Raw genomic sequence first — 23651 nt, 5'->3', positions numbered from 1 at the left:
GTATAATCCAATGGCTCCTACCCTCCAAATCAGCCATTTTCTCTAGGGGAGCTGATTAGTTTTGAGGTGAACTGTAATTCCAGGGGATCCGCAGGCCCCACCTGTTAGCTTTGTTTGGTCCACCATTTCTCCCCTTTCCACCGCACCATGTTTTTGGCATCTGCTTTTTGGAAAAGGGAGGGAAATATCTGTTGCAGCAGCACTTTTCATAATGAAAGTGCTTGCAAGATGGTAACCATCATGTGCTTTGTGCAGGCTTCCTAAAGTCACTGATCTGGAGTAATATTCTGCTGGACAAGGCAGGTACTGAGAGAGAATAATCACTACAGTAGGAAGCTTGTACTTCACACACACATGTCAAGCGCTGTCTAGGAAGTGGAGGAGGGCAGGAGGCTGTTTCTGTTGGCTGCAGAGGAGAGGACGCACAGTAATGGGTTTAAACTTCAAGTACAACGATATAGGCTAGATATCAGGAAAAAAAATTTCACAGTCAGAGTAGTTCAGCAGTGGAATAGGCTGCCTAAGGAGGTGGTGAGCTCCCCCTCACTGGCAGCCTTCAAGCAAAGGTTGGATACACACTTTTCTTGGATGCTTTAGGATGCTTAGGGCTGACCCTGCGTTGAGCAGGGGGTTGGACTAGATGGCCTGTATGGCCCCTTCCAACTCTATGATTCTATGATTCCTCCAAATATCTCATCCTCTGTATTCTGATGGCATAAACTTAGCAGCTAAGAACTCCTTCTTTTTAGAATAAGTGACTTCCGGCTGCATCAGTAACAGAAGTACCTAAAGGAGTCCATCACCTTGCTGTGAGAGAAGGGATTATGCTGGGTAATGAAGCCTGGATGTTGGAAATCGTACACAGCAACCCCTCTGGGCTTTGTTTCCCTCGGTATCGGTGACCAGATCTTCTCTGTCCTATGGGCCAGATTCTTAGAAAGCTCAAGTTCTTAGAAAGCTCAAATTTGTTCTATGCCGTGGCTTTATGGAATGTTTGGTGCGTTCAGGTCCTTGCTAAGAATATGTGCTTCAGTTCATTTCTAGAGTTCTCGAGGAAAGCCATGGCTAGCATAGCTTGGAGATACAACAGTAACACGGTATCCGATCGCATGATGAATTGTTTCCAGCGAGGGGACAAATCTGACATTAACTGTCACAGTGTGATGGTGCTGCTATTTTGAGCCTTGAGGTGTTCGTTCCCCTCCCTGGCGTGCCCGGCATACAATTGGCACCAGACCGCTGTTAACATTCCAGCGATGTCTCCCTACATGCTACTGTTTTTAGCAATCAAGTAAAGGGCAGTATTCACCGGGACTTTGTGAACTTTGCTCATTTTGACATCTGTCCCTTTCATCCTGTTGCCCAGAACGATTTCAACCAATTCTTCTTCCAAAGCCTCTGACCTTCTTTCTCTGGCTTGGGGTGTAGTTTCCGCTTGAAGGGAGACGACTGTTCTTTTGTTTAAGGGGACATCTGACACTTTCACACCAGTTGCAATACTGGGGTATCGGCTCTGTAGGTGTGTTAGGCCAGCCAGTTTCTCTCGGCATCTCCCACCTCTTCCGCTAAAATTCTTATCTTGTTTTAAATGCCAGCCAGATCAGTGGGGTGACTGATGTTGCAGCCAGATTGCCCTCGTATTTTCCTGGTTTAAATGCCTGTAAATAAAGTGTTTGTATTTTATGAATTATTGGTACCTGTCAAGAATTTTATAAGCATTTGGCTTCCAGAAAAGTGCTCATGGAGATATCTTGTCGGAGAGTTTAATACAAATAGTGGCTCTCCAGATGTCTATGGACCACAGTTTCCTAATGATGCCCATGGACCACAGTTACCACGAATCCTTGGTCTTTAGACAGCATTTAGGCGTATGCCCCTCTGCAGATCATGGACGTGATAGAAAATCTTTATTTCTCCAGACAAAGTTTGACGAAAACTTCTTCAGGCAGCAGCTGGACAGATGTTTCTCCTTGAAGCTGATCCTGCATTGGACTAGATGGCCTGTATGGCCACCTCTAGGATTCTGTGGTTCTAAATGGTTTGAGAATTAAAACGTGAGGATTCATTCCCTAAACCGGTGGTCCCCAACCACCGGGCTGCAGCCTGGTGCCGGGCCGTGAAGGCCCTGCCACTGGGCCGCGGCTCCCTGCCTCCGTAGGGCCGCACCGGGCCGCACATGCGCGTTTGCGCCATGTGCGGCCGCAAACATGCATGTGCGACACTCCCATGCATTTGCGCATGCGCACTGGAAAAGGTTGCGGACCACTGCCCTAAACGATAAAATGTTTTATGTATTTTAAAATAGAAGCTATTAGATTACACTAGTAAAATGTCTAGTTTACATTTTTTTGTCTCACCTGGACTCATTTTTTTTGTTTAACCCACTTGGAGGTTGACAAACCTATCCCAGGCTTTAAAAAACAACAACTTTAGTATGTGCACCTTCTTCCTCAGCACCATTTCCTCTTTCACATGAACCAAGGCAGAAGCATGTTGTGTTTGGACAAGTATCCATAGCAGAAACAGTTAGCAATTAAACCAGCCTACCTGTAGTCATTTCATATGTAGATCTCGGAAGCTGGCTTACAGGACAGGGTTATATTTTTGGAATCCTCTTTTACACTTTGATATTATTTATGCTGCTTCAAAGTGGAACGTTTCGACCGCTGTTTCTGCTGTATTAACATCCCTTTCATGGCTCGCGTTCTTGCAAGCTGATTTGAACATTGATAGTTAGAGAAGCATCTCGTACATATTTCTTTCTTTAAATAATTCATATGTAATGTAACGCAGGGAGACAATGTCTGGTTGCCAGCTCTCTCTCTGAAAGGTGCTCTTGCTTTTGAATGACTCATAATGGAGCTCCTTTGGATACTCTGAAGGCAAAACAAAAATAAATTCCAGTTTAGGCCTGGTCTACCCATGCAGCTGAGGTGGATGAACTTCGGAATGGGCTGTAGCACTCCAGACCGTAGGCGGGGAAAGACACATTTTCAGACACATTTAACCCCCCCTCTCCAAATTATCCTCTGTGTGTGTGTTTGTGTGTGTGTGTTTGTATGAGAAAGATCTTAGTATGGTGCTAGTTTTCCTTTTACAGAGGGACTTTCAAAAGTAACCCTTCCTTTGCCTTGAGAAGTGATACAGTCTGTTCTCGATTGTCAGTGCTCTGCTGCCTCCTGGCAGCCTCATGCTGCTGTGCTGGGCTTGCCAACTTCCAGGTTGTGGCTGGAGATCTCCCACTGTTACAACTGATTTTCAAAGGACAGAGATCTTGGAGAAAATGGCTGCTTTGGAGAGTAGAATCTATGGCATTGTACCACAGTGAATTCCCTCCCCTCCTCAAACCCTGCCCCTCTCAGTCTCCACCCCCAAAATCTCAAGGTCAAAACAGAGCTGGCAACTCTGTACGATACTAAGACATATCTGGGCAAGGCCTGAGAGAGGGATCTTGACAGGAGATGATGACTCTGGTCACCCTGAATGTTTTCAAGACACATTAGTTCAATTGTATTAACAACTCAGGTATTTCCAAAATAAGAGGGTTGGTCAAACAGGTTAGCATTATGTGTCTTTCTTGGCCTTTCTTGACCCGCTTTCTGTTTTATCTTCGTCAGTGGTTGCTCTTCCAATTTACTGTCATAGTAGTAGTCGTAGTATCACATTGGCAAAATGCTCATAAAACAGAAAGCGGGTCACTTAACCTAGGATCCCGTTTTTGATTGACTCTTTATGACTTTATGTTATAACCTTTTCACCTATAAACATAGAGAAGACTACTACTTCATTGTGCCTCGTGATTTCCTTTTTTCTTCTGAGTCCACATTGAGGAATCCACGGTTCTATACTTGATTGGTTACTGGTCTGAAACAATTGTATTTTGTCGTATTTGAGACAATGATTTGAAGAAAAGATTCTCAGTTAGTACATGTTTATACAGTAACTGCTGTGCTGTTTTTATTTTTGTTAGGCGAACGCTGGCAGGGGCTCATGGGAATTGTAGTCCATGGACATCTGGAGAGCTGCAGTTCAACTACCCCTGTAATTGACCAATGCGTGGCTAGATTCCAGGCCCTTTAAACAAAAACTGACTAATATTGTGTGCTGGCAGGAAGATCCATTGTTTACTTCTATATATACGTTTTTTTTGGGGGGGGGGGGTAGTTCAGTTCAGTTCTGCTTGTACCATGATGGGGTCCTGGTAAAGAGCTCAAAATCACTTCCAGTGTATGTGTCCAGCCTGAACCCATGGATTTAACAGCTATGTTAGTCTGCCTGTGGCAGCAAATAAGAACAGAAGTACAGTAGTACATAAAAGACTAGCTGCAGTGACTCACGAAAGCTTCTACCCTGCCCTCGGTTTTGTTAGTCCTTATGGTGCTACTGGACACTTACTCTACTGAAAAAAGCCATGGTTGTTGTTGCCACATGAGCTGTGATGCTAAGTCTCCTGCTGTAGTGGAAGACTTCCCAGAAATCCCCTGCTTTCTGCTGGTGCTTCCAAAGTGGGTGGGGAAAGAGGAATGGTGTGGGCATGGCCGTTTCATATGGGTGTGTGTAGCTTCTAGCAAAAGTGGGAAAGGATGTCATGGCATTAGAGCGATGCTGTAGGATTTCCACAAAACTCTGTGGTTTAACCATAGAGTTGCGGGGACTCCTCAAGTGCCACTCCTGACCTTATGACATCACTTCCAGTGTTTTTCTGGAAGTGAAGTCATGATTCATGAGGTGCCCAGTCCCCAGCCCCACCCCAAATCCTTTCAGCGTGCCAGGCACGTCTACCTCATGTCTGAAGGTGGGGCCACAGAGAGCAAAGATTATGAGGTAGATATTCGTTGTCGAACTGGACAAGATGAGAATAGGAGGTTCTTGAAGTAACATTTGAAATAAAAAACCTTCAAGATAATTGGGTCAGCAATCCGGCATGGTTAGTCTCTCCCAGCAAAGAAAAATCCTAACCCTAAGAGTGCCATCCTAAGCAGAGGTACATTCTTCTAGGACTTAGAATGGTATAGTTCTGTTTAGGGTGGTGTTGTGAGAAGTGAGAGCATAGCCACAGCATTGTAGCCAGGCCTGGTTTATCCATGTAGCACGTGCTATGGGTCCCGTATGGTGCCTTCTTCCCATGGATCTGGGCTGTAGCCTCTCTCCTCCCCTCCTTTCCCTCTTTAAGGGCACTCAGAGTGACACCTCTTTCCATCATTGTGGGCCCTTCTGCCCCCAGTCTGGCTTGCTCCTGCTGCAATTGTACTCTGCTAGGGCCCTACAAATCCTTAACCTGGCTCTAGTGCTTTGAGCTCTGCAAATCCTTAAACCACTCCTGATATTGCAGTCCATAGTGATGCTTGCGCCATCAAGCATGGATCAACCAGGTACCACTCAGCTGTATGTTACTCATATGTGGAAGGAGCCAACCAAGGGTGATGCTGCTGTGCCTTTGGGGCATCATTAAGACTCCCCCATCCACTCACACATGGAGCAGGATGGACTGTCACTGACCCAGGACTGTGGCTGCCATCTTCCTGGGATCTCAGTTGATGGGAGGTGGAAAGGCAGCTGAGCCTTAGGAGAAGGTAGTATTCAAATGTAATAATAAATAAATTATAGCATCAAAGCACCTACCTATGCAGCCCATCTGGGAAAGGAAATTTGCATGGACAGTTAGTGGAGTAATAGGAATTGGCTAGCAGGGGGGCAGTATCGGCCTCAAGAATGACCGGTGTATGGCTTAATCATAGGCCACAGCTTTCTTGATACAACCAAACCAAGTGTTGGCACTACAGAGGAAGGAACCTGGTCCCTGGGTCGGAAAAACCAAAACCCTGGTCCCCAGCAATCTTGAGGGGTTCCTCCCCCTGCTCCAAGCCGGGAACAAGGGCCCTTCATCTGCTGGGTACCTCCTCTGGGAAGTGTCCACCTGGGGAGCCAAGAGGAGACACACACTTCCCTTGATCCTCCCCAGGCCACCTGGCAGTGTGAGCTCAAGGCCTCCCCAGCCGGGGCAGCCACTCACTCACAACCCTGCTGCCTCTTTAAGGAGGCCCCACAGCTGAGAAGTCAGGCACACAGGTTGGATTTCCCCACAAAACAGGCTCCATCCTCTGTGCCCCCACAAGCTGTGACAGTTTTTTATAAGAAACTACAGCTTTTAACAACCAGTACCACCAACCAGAAGCACAACAAAATGGGATGGGATGTACAGCGATCTGGCAAAAGAGGTAGAGAGGTGCAGTTTTGAACCACTGTGTAACATCACTGCAATGCACTGTTATTTGCCCCTTTTAGACTTTCTCCCCTAAATGTATTACCTCCATAACAATCATTCCTTCCAATGGTCATTACATATGATTCATTTTTGACATGCAGCCAAATTCATATTCATTATCCTCTGCAGAGGAATATGACTTGGACTAAAAGGACTAAATTGTAAGTGGGCGTGAAATGTCAGCTTTTAAAACATCTGTCCAGTTCACCCCAGTGCAGGAGTTAAGTGGTAGTCCTGGACATGTGTCAAATCTTAAGTGTGTTAATTCTTATTGTGGGATGGGGTGGTACAGCCTGATCTGAGAAGCTAATCAGAGTTGCTTCTTGGATGGGGGACCACCAAGGAAGACTCTGCGGAGGAAGGCAATAGCCAACCACCTCAACTTCTCACTTGCCTTGAAAACCCCTTCCTGGGGTCAACATGAATCAGTGGTGATTGGACCGCACTTCCATAAATACTGGCATGATTGCCCCGAACCAGATGGCCCAGGCTGGCCTGATCTTATCAGATCTTAAATGCTAATTAGGTTCAGTACTGTTGAGAGAACACCAAGGGAGTTCTGCAAAGGAAGGCAAAGCACCTCTGCTTCTTGCTTCCTGCACTTGCCATAAGACAGCACGTACGTACAGTTCTCATAGTGAATGGAAATTTAGAGTTTCCTTGTTTGAGAAGGGAGTTACGAGATCTTTTACTTAAAGCATACGATGCATTAGTATTGAAATACGTAGTTTATTTTTATGGGCAGTGCTGCAATACTGCACTCTTGTACCCACATAATGTTGTACATCGGTGTAACACCTACCCAGCAAACCCCTCCTCCCCCTTCCTCCACCTATCTCCACTCTCACTGTCTCTTAGGATTTCCTTTCCTTAGATTAATGGTTCTGCTACTATCCTCTGCCTTTGGCTGAGCAAAAGAGCTGCCATTTTTCTTGAGGGAAACATTTCTCAGAGAAGGCTTCCTTGACCAAGTGTCTATGTACCCATAACCCATGTACCCATGTCAGGTGTCCTGTGGCCACCAGGGTTGTTGGAGGGGGGTAGGGTTGCCAGAGCCAGGCTGGAAAACTCTTGGAGATTTGGGGGTGGAGCCTGGGGAGGGCAGGGACCTCAGTGGGGCACAGTGCCATAGAGTCCACCCTCCAAAGCAGCCAATTTCTCCAAGGAAAATAATCTGGGGATAAGCTATAATTATGGAACCTCCTCAGGCATCACTAGGAGGCAGGTATCCCTACACTTAATTCATCCTTCCCTCAGTTAATCCTGTAAATGGGAACTCAGAAATCTCATAACTATATGGACACAAATGTTTTCAGCAAAACAGCCAGGGCATGGTTTACTAGGGGCCAAAATTCAAGGCAGTGGGGAGACTTGAACTTGGGACTTAGTGGCTCTGCTAGCTGTAACGGGGAAATAAAAGAAGTACTAAAGAAATGCTTTCCTTATCACCATGAATCGTAGCTAGAGATTCTTGTCATTATTTTGCAACCGGTTCATTGGTCAAAATGCAGCAGGTTTGAATGGAATGGATGGAAAGGCCTTGGTGCCTACCTGTCCTTCACTCGACAAGGACCCACGGATTGTTTCCTGTTGTGGAAAGAAATCGGGTGCAAAAACCTGACTGTTGTGTTAGCAGACCTGTCAAGGACTGAGCTTGAGTTCTGAGGAAGGATCGAAGATTACGATGCAATTGACCAATGTGTGGCTAGATCCCATCTGCTGGATCCAGTCAGTTTAAACTGAAACTGACCACTGGCGGGAAGATCCATTGCTTGCTTATTTATATGCATTGGAATTTTCTTGGGGTTCTCGATTCAGTTCAGTACTGCTGGGGTCTTAATAAAGAGCTCAAATCACTACCGGTGTCCGTGTCCACCTCTGAACCCACGGATTTATCATTGACCTTGGTCGATTAGCCTAATCCAGGGGCCCCCAATGTGTTGCTCATGTGCACCGTGGACCCCACCCCTCAAGCACTTTTCCTGGTGCCTGCAAAATGTTAGTAGAAAGTGTTTGGGGCTATGTGTGGGTCTTGCCCTCCAAGACTTCTGATTGGCCATTGGAGATTTTATTGGCTGTGCAGATTTTTTAAATACATTGCTTTGGCAACAACTAGGGATCAAGATGATGAAGATGATGATGATGATATTTATTTCTAACCTGCCCTTCCGAATTGCTCAGGGCAGGAAACAACAATAAAATCAACATACAAAGTTAAATATTTAAAAACATTTACAATTCTGCAAAAATTCCCCCAATTAAAATTTCCAGACATGTAAGTCCTTTCACAAGGAGTTGATCTTTTGACTCTCCTCCTTTGTCCAGTGGTGAGGCCGGCCATCTTGGTGAGTGTTATTGTAGGCCTCATCCATAAGCCCAGTGGAACAGCTCCATCTTACAGGCCCTGCAGAACTGATTATAGTCCTGCAGGGCCCTGATTTCTCCTGGGAGCTCGTTCCACCAGGCAGGGGCAGGAATGAAAAAGCCCTGGCCCCTGGTTGACGCCAATTTCACCTCTTTCAGGCTGGGGAACCTGAGTACATGTTGATCTGAAGACTGTAAAACTCTTGGGGGATTATAAGGGAGAAGGTGTTCCTGCAGGTACACTGGTCACAGACCATTTAGGGCTTTAAAGTTTAGTACCAGCATCTCGAACGTGATGCCAGCTTGTAGGTGGGAACCTGGGGATCCCTAGTTTTACGCTTATCCCCAGACTACAGAAAATGAATGCTTTGGAGGGTACATTCTATGGAGGTCCTGTCCTCCCCAAGCTTCATTCCCAAATCTCTGTTTCCCAATCTGGATCTGGCAACCCTTCTCCCTCATCCCCTGCTGGGGGCCAGGAGGCAGCTGACAACTCTACAGCAGCTGCTACCACAATACATGTATCTTCTCTTTGTGACTGAAGGTGAGCTGTGGCAACCATTTTGTGGCCAGCTCCACCTCTTGAAGCAGCCATTTTGTGGTTCCACCCACCATGCTACGTCAGAATTCCAAAAGTGTTATAGGCTTTAAAAGGTTGGGGATTCCTGGCCCTTGCAGGTTGATGGTAGCAGTGTGAGATAAGGCTAGATAAAAAGGTTGCTTATGGAAAAGAAGAGTAAATTTTATGATTATATATAAGTTTACAGTTTTCCTTATCAGACTGGTTGGTTATGTGAAGAAATGCCTGTAGCTTGTACAATGTGTGACAAAGATGAACGCTGCCCAGAAGGCATATTGTGTGCCTTGCAAGGTCCTTGTTTGACTGCCCGGCTGACTTTGAAATCTCAGGCAGGCAGCAAAATAAAAAGGTTAGTGAGCTGCCGATGACTTGTTTTTGGCTCAGTGGATCTCAGGTTGTGCTTAAATCAAAAAGCTATTTATCCAGGCACATGATAAGAGAAATGGATAAATGAGGACCAGGCCTAAGACTTGGATTCCAAGCATCATAGTCCTCTGGTGCATGCACAGAGTGCAGCCTGAACAGAGGCGGATTCATTATCTTTGCTGTCAGAGAAATCTGTACAAACTTTCCCATAGTGCACATGGCACCTTCCTGACTGTTCACAGGAATAAAGCTTCCCTGATTTGTTTAGAGTTCTTGGCACATAACCAAAAACACCACTGCGCATTAGGGTTACTCCGTTGGGATACATAAAATCAGAAGAGACATTTCTCCAGTACATATGAAGGCACATATACAGTGCAGTTCTGTTCTTCTATGATACATTTCTGCTGCCTCCCCTTTCTTTTCTCTAATGCTTGGGCATTAACACAAGGGAGGGAGATGCTGGCATTAATCGATATTGTATAATGCATCCTGTATGTTTGATACTCTCGCCTCTTAACCCAAATATATTTGACACATGTCAATGGCTCAGCGGTGCCTTGCTATTGACAAGAGAAACAAATGTACATTGCCCTTTTAATTTCTTTTAAAATAGGCTAGTGTATATATCGTCTGTATTATTTCAGAAAAGAGGCTCTGAGTCCGGACAGGGGACCTTTGGAGCCTAGAAAGGTCTGTTCCCCTCCCAGGGGGCTATATTAGACCTCTGAGTCACAGAGGTTTTGCATAGCTGGTGTTTGGTTGCAAGCCTTTTATGGAATCTCTCATCAGAGATATCAGTATCTGCATTATAGCTCCTATCTATTCTTAGGGGACACTTCGGCAGGACTAACCAGGCAAGAGACAACAAAGATCATTATTTTAATGCTTTAATTTGAAGCAAAACAAACACACAGAAATCTGCATTTTTAAAAAAACAGCCATACCTCTTTCCCCTCCCCACCTCTGTTTCACAGAGCCTTTCGGGGTTCCTGGCATAAAAGAGATATAAAATGTCCTACAGCGTGACGCTCAACGGACCCGGGCCATGGGGATTTCGGCTGCAAGGAGGGAAGGACTTCAACATGCCTCTGACCATCTCCAGGGTAAGCGTTGGCAACTCCCAAAACCTCCTTGGGTTTTGCTTAGGTGGCGAAAGAGCAGCTAGCCTGGCTGTCCTGGTGAAAAGACAGCCAGCAGAGAGTTTTTGATTTGTAATTTTTAAAAGAAATTACGTTGGGAATGGAGAGAAGATTGTGGGGAGGCATCAGTTATCAGAGTGCTATGAGAAACGTGGGCGGAAAAGTTGTGTGCGTTCTTCTGTGGCATGTTGGGCTCATGGGAAATGTGGAAAGCGCAGGATATAAATCTTTTAAATAAATTGAGAATGTGGAAATCTGGACAAAGAACACTCCGTTTGTATTGCATTAGCCAGTCTGTCTTCAGCATGTCTTGGTCTGTGTGTAAACGGGAAATGGTAATGTGAGAGAATTGATTCTGGATGAAGTTTCCCTTAACCTGCAAAAAGTCCATGACTCCACAGGTTAAATTGGGGTGGGATGAGAATTACAAACAGAATGACAGTCCCAGAAAAATAAAAATGGCTCCGAGTTCTTTATCATTTCTACTTCCTTGTTTATCATCGATCGTTTGAATCTCACAGCTTGTTAAGTCTTTTCTCCTTCTGTTGGTGGTGGGGAAATGATTAGGTATGAATATAACTGCCAATTACCAGCACCATTTACTGATTTATTATTTAATTTATATTAAATATAAATTATTTGCCTATATAATGTTCATTGGCTGTGGGAGAAACGTTGGTTTGCTTTTTCTTAGCAAAGATATTAATTTTTTAAAAATCAGCTTGAATTCAATTAAGCAAAGGCCTCTGCAGTGTGGGAACGAATTCCTTGTGTGATCCAGGAACTGAATTTTCAACTCAAGAAATGTATTACTTAATAATTAACTAACCTGCATCATTAGCATTGACTGCTCAGTCTCCTGCATTATCTTCCACTTCCCTGAAGAGTTATTATAGGGCTATCCCGAGGACTGCTGCTGTTCTCATGCCATCGACTATAAAAACATGAAACCGGGGGTGGCCAAACTCTCCAGATGTCCATTACTACAATTACCAGGAGCTTCTGCCAGCTCTGGAGAGACACTTTGGTCACCCCTGCCTGAAACGATTCAGGCATTGCAAAAAAAATCTGTTCTTGTGCTTGTATTTAAAGATGTACAGGATGTTTCTTAGCTAAATGCTGGGGGGAGGGGGGAGGAAGAGATTGGTAATATACGTTGCCTCAAATTTAGCTTCAAATGGATAAGAATCATGCTAGATATATGTAGGCACTCTCTCTGTGTGTTAAGAATTAAATCGTCAGTGATACCATAAACTCAGAGTTGCCAGGTCATTTGAAGAGCTAGCCTAGCATTTTTGGAGTCCTGTGATTAGGGAATTCATTAAGTTAAGATATTTGTATACTGCCTTTCTGACACTGAGAACAATCTATTGCCTTGTTCTCCACTCCTCCACCTTATCCTCACAACTATAACTCTGTGAGGGAGGTGAGGCAGAGAAAGCATGACTGGCACAAGGTCCTCCAGTTGAACTTCCATGACAAGAGTGGGGGATATGAATCCGTATCTTTCAGATCCTAGGCCAGTACTGGCTGCCCATATGCTGTTTGTTCCACCGGATTGTAGGTGAGTATGGGCTGTAGATTACCCATACCTACAAGGCTGTCAAAGAGAGAGGTCTGTCTTCCATACTAAAAATTTCAGAAGTCTGATGTAGTCTTAACTCCAAAGACCTTTGTTGTGTCTTCCCTAGGGTTGCCTGGAGACTTTGGATTGGGGAGGGACATCAGTGGCATATAATACTATAGAGTCCACCCTCCAAAGCAGCCATATTTTCCAGCGGAGCTGATTTCTTTACTCTGGAGATGAGCTACAATTCAAGGGAACTGGCATACGTCCTTCTTCCCATCACATTCTTTGATTATATTCATTCTGAATGGGGGGGGGGGGAAACTCATGGAGAAATGTGCACAAAGAACTTCCAGTTGGCATTTATCATCTATGAAAGTCTTCTAGAAAAGAACTGCTGGCAGGAGATTAAGTTTTTGTCTGGGCCTGCTAGAAACCTCCCCCCCCCCCTGTAGTATTTACTAGGATTTCACATTGCAAAAGGAGTTTTTCCTTCCTTGTATGTTCCTTTCTGGGTTTTGGTCACTTGGTTAGAAAAAAAATTACCACATTGGAATCTGCCCATAACGACCATATTGTCCAGGCAAGATAGCAGTCAAGGTAAATGTACCCAAATGCTAGCTTGGACTTTGGAATATAGATTTTTCTCCTAGTCGCTTGAGGTCAGATGCTACACCAGAATTGCTTTAAGCAGAAATTATTCCTTACTTGAAAAGTGCTGGACTGGTATCAGGGGAATGCTGGTTTGAATCCCTGCTGTGCTGGCTGACTTTGAGCCAGCCCCCACTCTCAGCCTAAGCTGCGGTTGCCCACTGTGGCCTGGAAAATTCCTAGAGATTTTGGGGATGTCGTCTGGGGATGGTGGGGTTTGAGGAGAGAAGGGACTTCAGCATGTAATACCATAGAAACCAACTTCCAAATCAGCTGTTTACTCTATGAGTACTGACAGCTGTCTCCTGGAGATCAGTTATAATCTCAGGAGATCTCCAGACACTATCTGGAGTTTGGCAACTGTAACCAAACTCACCTCACATTGTTGTCTGTCTATGAATTAATCATCCCCATGGTTCTCTAAATGGTTATGAACTGAAGAATTTTGCAATTGCTCGTAGGTCAGGGTTCCAATTTTGGCCATTCCTGACTAACATATAGGCCAAGGGTGGCCAAACTGTGACTCTCCAGATGTCCAGGAACTACAGCATGTACTGGGAGGGGCTCATGGAAATTGTAGTCCATGAACATCTGAAGAACCACAGTTTGGCCACCGCTGACATAGGCACTTTCATATCCACTAAATAATGCATTTTTAATCCACTTTCAGTGCACTTTGCAACTTGATTTTACTGTATGAAATGGCAGTATCCACTTCCAAATGGTCACTGAAGTAGATTGAAACTTCATTATTTAACATGTGTGAAAGTGCCTATAGTGTTAACCCACACACATATAGATGTAGGAATGGCCCAGGAGACACCTAATGCTTGCAAAAAGGCATTGTAGGAATTGGCCCTTCAAGATTAGTGCATCTATAGTCATGAGCCCTTTCCTTTCCCATTGCTGGGCTCAGTATTTGGAAGATAACTTCTGCAAATAAAAGCCCAGACGTTGGAGAAAGGTCACGTTGATTTTGAGATAAATCTGAAATCTTGAAATGGGTGCTGGGCTGGCATCCCACTGCCAGAGCAAGAACTGAATTTATTCATGAGAGATAGTGAATACATTATTGTCTTTATCATTGCAATCAAATGTGTTTATGCCGACTCATTGAAAATCCCTGGTTTCCATAAAACAGTTCCTTAAGAACATTATGTACACCAGGGGTAGTCAACCTGTGGTCCTCCAGATGTTCATGGACTACAATTTCCATGAGCCCCTGCCAGCATTGCTGGCAGGGGCTCATGGAAATTGTAGTCCATGAACATCTGGAGGCTCACAGGTTGACTACCCCTGGTGTACATGACCTTTTCAGTATGGTATCTACCTCCTGATGTTTGCATACTGGCCTTCTAAGTTTCCTGGGTGTTCCCCATGAATGTACAGAACAAACCCTTGTGCAATTTTGTTTTAGGTAAAATTGTTTCTTTCCAACCCAATACAATCAAGAGTCTTGCAAATGCCATCAAGTATATTATTTGTATTCTTTTACTATGGTTATTTGTGCATATCCTGAAAGGACCAACAGTAGACTGTGTAGAGCTCTATAATTCAAAATTTGATTTAGCACTTGTCTAGCTAATATTTCTTCCCCTCTCCAACACTTTACCTGAAGGCTTCTTTAAAAATATCTCACTCGAGTAAGATTATTATCTCTCTACCAATTTGGGTTTTTTTTTAACCAATTTTTGCCATTAAAAAAAACCAGTTTGTCTCTTAGAGAAATACTGAATGAAGAACCAAGGATAAATTATTCATGAAATTTAGTCAACATCTCATCTCAGCTGAAATATTATGTTTGCAGTGGAAAATTTAGTATTTCTGGGGGCCAAAAGTCCAGGATGCCTTCCCACTCTTGACATCCCCTACCAGATGCAAGCAAGGGGTGGTCCTCCTAATGTATAAGTTGGGCAGGAGATTTCACTACAAGCAGTGACAGAGCAGGCCCAAGTGGCAGCATGTTCTTCTTCATCTCCCCTCTCCTTTGGGGGGGAGGCAAGAGCTATGAGTGGTTGGAAATTTGAGACCCCTCCCCTCACAGCATAGGGCTCAGGAGAGCTGCTTCTATTGTCTGTTGGTTTAGACCAGCCCTGGTTGTTTAAGCTTGACCTGAGTGATCCGGGAGGGGTCCGGAGGTCAACTTTGCACAAGGGCGCATGGTGACTATTGGAAGTCCTAGACTTAAGTTTAACTTGATATGGCTTTCTTGAGCTGGTTTGCATACTCATTACCTATTGACTTATAACACCATGAGCATGTATGGACAGATCACAGGAAGTACTTCCACCATCTGATGTCTAGTCTTCCTATGGCGATGGTTCTATATATGGCTACATGCTGACTTGTGACGAGAAACTAACCAGTGGAATTCTGTATGTAAATGAGTCTCGAGGATTGTGTATCACTGTTAAAATGTGACAACAGAAGATCTGGTTTCTGTTTTTCTTACAAAAATAAATTGTGGGATGGCTCTTTGATATGTAGGGGGTGTCCCTGCCAATTAATTTAAGAACTAGTCAAGTTAGATTGAAGACCGACATAATCTAAAATGAAATATGACTATTATTTTAATACTAGAAATTAAGCCCGCTGTATCCGAAATACAGCGGGCGCTAGTGGGCAGTGGGTGAGTGCGGGAGGCCACCCCCACTCAGGGCCCCCTCCCCCATCCCAGGCCCCCCACTCACTCCCTCGACTCACTGCCCCGCCCCCCCACTCACTCCCGGCTTCAGCTCAGGGCTCGGAGCCCTGCCAGGAAGCTTGCCACGCCCCCCCACTCCGGGGCCAAACACAGGGCTTCGGGCGGGCCAAGGGACAGCCCTGCGGCATCAGCGATGCGGCGGGGCTGTCCCTTGGGCTGGGCCGAAGCCTCCCCATCCCTGCCTGCTTCCCGGGCAACACCGGGGCTTCGGGGCTGGCAAAGAGACAGCCCCACCGCATCTGCAAGGTGGCGGAGCTGATCCTTCACCGGCCCTGAAACTCCCCCCCCCCGCCCGCCTCCTATCTGAGGCCTGCATAGCAGGCTGGGCCGGCCGGCCGGCCGCCTACCTGCCGTGTCAGCGGCCAGGGGGTGGGCCCAGTCTGGGGCCAATCGGCAGCTGCTCTGCGCACAGCTGCTGATGGCCCCTTGGCGCCGGACTGACAAGCGGATGGCGATCGCTTCGCCGGAAGATCAGAGGAGAGACCTAGGGGGAGGGACTTTGCAGAAACCGCAACAATGGTAACGTACAGAACTTTCTCGCTAGTGTTGCAGATTGGTTGCAAGAGTGTAGCGCTTTCCGGAGGGTAAATCCACTTTTTGGGATTTCCCTGAAAGGGCTACAACGAAGCGCTTTTTGCGGATCGGTTTCAGGAGTGTTGCAGATTGTCAACGACATTGTGCATAACAGCAAAACAGTAGCAATTTCAATTTGCAACCATTGTGCAATTTTGAACGAGTGTGGAATGGCCCTGGGCGTTTCCACTGCTCCCCCTTTCCAGCATACGCTCTCTCATGGTTTCTGTGCCCTGGAGGAGGTGGAGCCTGCAGAGTTCCTTCCTTCCTTCCTTCCTTCCTTCCTTCCTTCCTTCCTTCCTTCCTTCCTTCCTTCCTTCCTTCCTTCCTTCCTTCCTTCCTTCCTTCCTTCCTTCCTTCCACCCACCCCTGCTGTTTGTATAGAACATAGGAGTACATTAGGATAATAAGTACAGTATAATTCAGTAGTCATCAAATAAACAACAGTAATAACAATGGTTTCATAACATTCCATAAACGGTGGTAGTAACGTTAAACACGCAACTATGACCCCAAAGTTTGGTAAGTTCAGGATTCAGGTCAGGGGAGGGGCTCTAGGGGGTCCAGTAGATGGTGTTGATTTGGTCAACCTTAGCCAAATGCCTGGTGGAGGAGCTCCGTTTTGCAGGCCCTGCAGAATTGTGCTCCTGTTATCTCCCCCACTCAGTACTCCTTGGGCCTGCCTGTTTATAAAGCAAAAAAAAAAAAAAAAAAGTCAATATGACTCCTGCAGGTCACATTCTCACACAGACCCCTAACACTGCAAAATATTAACTGATGCTACACATTCTCATGCTTTATATAAAGCGGGGTATACAGGCATGTATTGCATTTGTCATATCATAATAAAAACATTAGATGAAGAAGAGTAGGTTTTTATAACCCACTTTTCTCTACCTTAAGGAGCCTGAAAGCAGCTTATAATTGCCTTTCACTTCTGTACTGCACAACGGGCACCTTGTGAGTAGGTGGGACTGGGAGTATATATCGTAGCATAGCTTAATTCTTAAAAACTCCTTTTGGCCATCAAATGCAGCTGAGTTATGGCAAACACTACAGAGTTTTCAAGGCTAGAAATAACCATCGTCTGCCTTTGTAGTAGTACCCTGGGGTTTCTTGTGAGTGTCTTGCGTAATGCAGGGGGTTGGACTAGATGACCCATGAGGTCCCTTCCAACTCTATGATGCAATGATTCCCCATCCAAGTACTAACCAGGGCCAACCCACCCTGCTTAACCTCTGAGATCTGATGAGATCGGGCTAGCCCGGCACTCCCAGGTCAGGGGGCTGAGCAACTACATCACATTAATTAAACATTTAAATAACAGATGCTTTTTAATTAGCGCAGTTGGCCATACATCAGTTATTCCCTTCTGGGAGGTCCAGGTGATCCGATTGCTGTTGAGTCTTCGGAAACATGCGGCACAGGAGTCCCAGTCAATCAGGACGGTGACAGGTGAAGGCACATCTTTGTGTTCCCATGAAATGGAGCATTGTGCTTACTGCCTTGTCATTTATCTAAAAATAAGCGGGCCGAATGGTTGTGGCTCTCAGGCGCATGAGATTTTAAGGTCACCCTCCAGCTTCCTACGCCTGGAATTCTGGGACGGAATATTTTCTTCCAGCAAGCAGGTGTGAAAAATATTTTTTGCTTTCTTTAGACCAGCGCTGTCGACATCTGATCCCAAACACACTTTTATTTATGGTCTCTTCGGGATCATCAAAATTTGGTCCACAGAGCGTGCCACCAAATAAGAATTGAAAGAAGAAGGGGGGGGAGGGCAAAAGCTGCCATAGTCAGCAAAAGTTGCTCGCTCACAAAGCCCTGCGTTTCAGGAGAATGTGAAGTGATGGGAGAACTTTCCTGTTGCTGTAGACAAGTGGAATTTCTCAGGGGTCAACATCTGGAGGCCAAGGGAAGTCCTGCCCCACACCCTGAAGTCCTGCCCTACACCCTAACGGAGTCCTGCCCCACAACCTGAAGGCTGCAATGACAAAACTCTGCCCCTACAAAGAGGCTGGGGGTGGGGTAATGGATTCAGTTGCCAATTCTAAGTTGGGAAATTCCTGAAGATTTTAGGTGTGGAGCCTGAGGAGGATAAGATTTGTGGATGGGAGTGATCTGTGCAGGATATGAAGCTGGAGAATCTGCCCTCCAATGCTGCCATTTTCTCCAAGGAAGCTTACTTCTGTCATCTAGAGCAGCGGTCCCCAACCTTTTTCAGGCCAGGGAACGGGGGGGGGGGGGAGGGAGGCCCAGGGACCGGTGGGGGGGGAGAGGGAGGCACAGGCATGCCACTGCGCCTCCCCCCAGGCACAGCACTCTCTCCCTCCTGTGGCGGGGCACTCTAGCCTAGCCACGCTGTGGGGAGGAGGTGCAGGCCAGCACGCAGGTGCCCACGCCTCCCCCCCACAGTGCTGCACTCGCTGGCGGGCACAAATGCACAGGCACGGAGCTGCCACGCCTGTGCATTTGCACTTGCACCTCCACCTCCCCCCCGCAGCATGGCTAGGGTTGAGGCACGCCCATGCCTCCCTCCCCCCAGCTGCAGCCCCGTACCGAGGGCTCCTTGGCCCAGGGATTGGAGCACATGGATCTAGAGATTAGTTGTCATTCTGGGAGGTCTCCAGGCCACACTTGGAGGGGGACAACTCTAGCTACAACTCCAAAGGAGGGTTGGGCCTAGGCTATTTCCCCAAATGGAAAAGGGCCCCTTCTTGGTGATTTATGCCTGGGGGGAGAGGGAGAGAGAGAGAGAGAGAGACAAATAGAAAGTACATTCCTGCCTCTTATCCATTCAGAGGCTTAAATCAACTTGGACAGGGAGAGTATTTCCCACAGGAGAAATGGTGCAGTCTCTCTGCTTTATGCTAAAATACTCTGTCGTATAGAATTCCCACTATGGGAAACCCAGTGTTACATCTGTTTTAACTGAAGTTGCCAACTCTAAATTGTGAAATTACTGGGGGCTGGAAGGGGGGGGGGTGTCTGGCCAGCTCAGAGGGGGGGGGGGTGATGACACAGGCTCCACCGAACCCGAGGCTCTTCTTGCGATGGGCAACCCTACTTTTAATCCTCTGTTTCCAAAAAGGGACGAGAAGAGTATGGCGGGAGTGGAAAGCTGTGGCAGCGGGATGGTCAGTCCGGGCATTTTGGGAAGTGGAGGGGTAGGGGCTCCAGGGAAGCCAGTTGCTGCCTAGGGCACCACGATCTCCTCCAGTGTATGTCTGGTTCAGAAGCAATGCCAGTCCCTTGGGGGTCCAGGTTGGTTCTCAACAGAGCAATGCCTTCGTTTGCTTGTGGTTTTTCTTGTTGGTTTTGTTTTTGTAAACTTTTGGCTTCCCCAGCAGTGCTTCACTCGGAATTTTAACAGAGTTTGAGCCCAGTGGCAAATTTAAGGCCAACCAAGTTCTACTGAAGGTGTAAGCTTTTGTGGGCAGCCATGAAAGATTATCTCTTGAATAAAACTTTGCGTGTTATGTTCCGCGTCTGAAAAATTGTGCTGGCACACAAAGTGTATGCCAACCCTCTGCCTTGATGTAGGAGAAGAACCAGGAGCATGGGGAAATGGAAGCATGGAGGAGGAGGAGGAGGAGGAGAGGTCCTATCACAGGCATTCTGGTTTGGATGACACTCTGAATAGAAGGTCCCCCTTCTTCTAAAGGGCAAGCGTCTTTAGCCTGTGTTTGGGGCTCTCGTTGCAGTGTGGTAGGCCCTCTGATTTCTGTCCCGAAATCTGGTCCTGACGGTTTGGATATAAGCTGCAAACTCTTCTTCCCTGACCCTATCCAAATTGTCAACAAGATTGATTTATCGTGCAGCATGCATGTAGTGCAGCCAAGAAATCCTAAGATTGTCTGGCAGCCCGGCAAGAGACATTCAAAGGGGGTTTGCCATTGCCTGCCTCTATGAGATAGTTGGGACTGAGAGAGCTCTGAAATACACATACACCCGCGCAGAGAGAGGGGGGGCAGCGCCCCCCCCCCCAGGCCACTTCAGCACCCTAGCTCTCTCTGGAGCCATCTCCAGTTTCCTGATCAGAGATATGCCGGAGGGTAGCAGATTCCTTGTTGCCATGGAAGAATGGGCACTGGTCAAGTGTGTGGGTTTTTGACCCCCAACCATAAAATTATGCATAAAATTATGCAAGTGTTCTTTCACAGAAATTAAACCAAAACTGACCAATTGCATGAAGACCCATTGTTCAGGATTGTATATAAATTGTTCCCCCCCCCCGGGGTTTCTTAGTTCAGTTCTGCCTCTTGTCCCACCATGCCGATCTCACTCTTTTCTGCTGCTCCAGACGGACGCCTGCAGGTGGAGCGGCAACAGTGGCAGTGCCCCCCCCCCCGCCAAGCTGCTCGTCCTGTGAAAAGGTAATTCAACCCCCAAAGGCAGGCGTAGTCAAACTGCGGCCCTCCAGATGTCCATGGACTACAATTCCCAGGAGCCCCCTGCCAGCATTCGCTGGCAGGGGGCTCCTGGGAATTGTAGTCCATGGACATCTGGAGGGCCGCAGTTTGACTACCCCTGCCCAAAGGGGTCCCAGCCCCCATTTTGAGAACCACTGGGCGAGTGGAAGAAGCTGAGTTAGTGTCGGCGTAGAAGGGAGCCCAGGAAATCTCCTTGCTTATGTGTCCTGAGCTGGAGACAACTTGGAATTCACTGATTCCTTGCTGACCTTTGAAAAACGGAGGGTAGTGTCCGTTTACCTGGCAGGTAGCTCAAGGCAGTGCTATCTACCAGTCTGGGCAGGCCTAGGCGTTGTTTGTTCTTCTTGCCAGAGGCTGTGGCTCAGCGCTAGCACATCCGCTCGGCACGCAGAAAGTCCCAGGTTCAATCCATGCCGTCTCCAGTTGAAAAGTCCAGGTGGAGGGTGATGTGAAAGACCTGAGCCTGTGACCTTGGAGAGCCATGGCCAGTCTCGAGTAGACAGAACTAGAACAATGGCCTGATTCAGTGTAAGGCACATTCGTGTATTCATGTCGCTCAGTCTTTACAAGATCTCTGTATGGTGGGGCCTTATCACCCTTATCGTCCCTAAATTGGAGGTCATGGGAAGGGGATGTTTTCCTGTGGCTCAGAGTCGCTTATCTAGGATCTCCAAGCAAATTAATAGCTGTGATGATAACCTGGAGCTGCTCACAGTCTCTCTGCCAATATACTGCGGCAACTTCCTGGTTTAAACTGTGTAGATACCATGAGAACCTTAGGACAGGGGAGCAATCAGTTCATGCAACTATTTACATGGTTTTGCTGCTGTGGAAACGGTCCCAAAAGTACCCAACCCCAGTCCCCCACTCCCCCCCAAAATTATATGGAAAGTTTCATCTGAAAACTAATCTTTCCCTGTTTTGGGGATTTTTGCATCGCTCTGTACCGAAGACTCTCCTCCAAAGTGGGATAGCAGCCGTAACCTTTTTTGGTACGGAATATGTCACTCCTATTCCAGAGACGCCTCTGCTGCTTCCAAGATGTTAGATTAAATCAAATCTATTTTTCCAGTCTCTGCTCAAAATAAAGTCGTCACGAGTGACCTCTTTTGCACCTTGTATCCTGCACGCTCCTTCAACAACCAGAAGCCCCCATTCAATAATAATATTCATGCTGGTTGTATTGCTCTTTGCATGCCAGATCCATCTACCCGCCTCTGCCCCCAGCCAGTAATGGTCCCCTCTTTCACGCCCTGGCTCTGCTTTTATAACCACTGACATTTCATCTTGAAAATCTGGTCCTAAATGCTAAGAGCAGCTGTGTGAACTCAAGATAGTTTATTTGGTTCCCCTGATGTGAATGTTGGCATATGCAAGATGTGTTGTGTGCATGAATCAAAAGAATATGAAGAAAATACTGCAGGGGGAATTGGGGGGACGTGTATGTTTAGCATAGTTAGAATAGGAATTTCCTGATATTTTTCAAATCATCAACCTCCTGTGTCCAGATTAGCTCTTTTGGGAACCTCCTTCTCCTTTGAACATACATCCTCCCGGCTTGACTCCAGACTGAATGCAACAGAATAGTTAGACGGTTAGTTAGGACTCTCTCTCTGTGCAAAGTTCTTTTGTTTTCCAAATAAAACTAGTTTATTCTTTTAAACAGCTTGGTGCTGTATCCTTCTTTGCATATTTAAACTCTGCCAACAGTAAGACACAGCAGAGTTCTGACTCTCCCAGTCTCATATTCCATGATCCTTTATGGCCCTGTCACCTGTTTCAGCCTCAGATAAGGATGCCTTGGCCAGGGATGACCAAACTGTGGCTCTCCAGATATCCATGGACTACAATTACCATGAGCCCCCTTTCCCCTGGCCTAGGAAAAAGATCTGCCTGGCAAACTCTGACGGCTGTGAATCATTGTCAGTTGTAGGCCAGTGCCACAGGTTATGGCATCCATGGTTGCAACTGGAGGAAGGCATGTGCACAATGTGCTGTCCTTATTTTGGAGCATGGAGTAATCAGGATTTGGTCCCAGCCACCACTAATTGAGCTCCTAGCTGTAAATTCCCATTCTTTATTTTTTTTAATTTTTAAATTTTATTTAATAATAGGCAATCAACATAAACGCCCCACCAAAAACACCCCAACACAACTTTGTAGCTTCATGAAAATTTTGAATCCAGTAAACAGTGTCCATTTCATCTATTACATTTCAACTGTTCATCATGATTCCAAGTCTCATATTACAACACTAATTCACATACCTTACAGTCTGAAAATGTCCTTAAGTAATTTGCCAATCAAGCCAAATTGTATTGAAACCTTCAATCTTTTTCTCCCCTTGAATTACTTTAATGTTATTTGTTAACTTTTCCAACATCGTAAACTGCCTAATTTTCTTTCACCAAATCCCATTTTTTAAAACTCTTCCCAAGACCTTCCCCAGAGCTGAAGTATTCCTTCCCTCTATGCCTCTCTGTCTATCTCTCTCTGTCTCTATCTCTCTCTCCAGTTTGTCAGGATTCCTTAACCTCACTAGTCAATATGTTAGTTCCTTCCAGTGTCGTTCCATCAATATCTGCATCTCGCATTGTGCTTCTTAGAAGATGCAGCTCTCAGCTCATGAAGAGCTACCGAGCGTGAAAGCGACTACCTGAAACATTAAAAGAAAGCTTCCGAGTTAGCGAACAGGAGCTGCTTAATGACTTTTTGAGTCTAAGAGCCTGTAATTGGAAGCTCAGCTGAGAAGTTAAAAGCAAAGTAGTTTGGGTTGCAGATGAGAATTTTTTTAAAAAAGATGAAATTCCTTTTTTGCTAGCATCAGGCTGTAAGAAATGTCACACAGCATTGCAGAGCTGTTAGATGAGATCATTTGAAGCAGGGGTAGTCAACCTGCGGTCCTCCAGATGTTCATGGACTACAATTCCCACGAGCGTTTGCTGGCAGGGGCTCATGGGAATTGTAGTCCATGAACATCTGGAGGACCACAGGTTGATTACCCCT

General features: G+C 46.2%; 1 protein-coding gene across 19 annotated transcripts in view; it reads left to right on the top strand.

Moving 5' to 3' along the window:
• The window catches only part of LDB3 (LIM domain binding 3), a 159545-nt gene that overhangs the window by 10000 nt on the left and 125894 nt on the right, over nucleotides 1-23651 (top strand). For 17 of the 19 annotated variants that reach the window (XM_077350608.1, XM_077350611.1, XM_077350609.1 and 14 more), the window contains exons 1-2: nucleotides 10352-10432; nucleotides 10553-10681. In XM_077350608.1, the coding sequence (XP_077206723.1) occupies nucleotides 10589-10681 (93 nt within the window). In that variant the 5' untranslated portion in view covers nucleotides 10352-10432; nucleotides 10553-10588. The other 2 variants (XM_077350594.1, XM_077350593.1) reach the window with 2 other exon arrangements.

The sequence above is a fragment of the Paroedura picta genome, chromosome 8 (genome assembly GCF_049243985.1).
Source record: "Paroedura picta isolate Pp20150507F chromosome 8, Ppicta_v3.0, whole genome shotgun sequence".
NCBI lineage: Eukaryota > Metazoa > Chordata > Lepidosauria > Squamata > Gekkonidae > Paroedura > Paroedura picta.
Note: the sequence above shows the minus strand (reverse complement) of the source record. Positions and strands in the feature narration are given on the sequence as shown.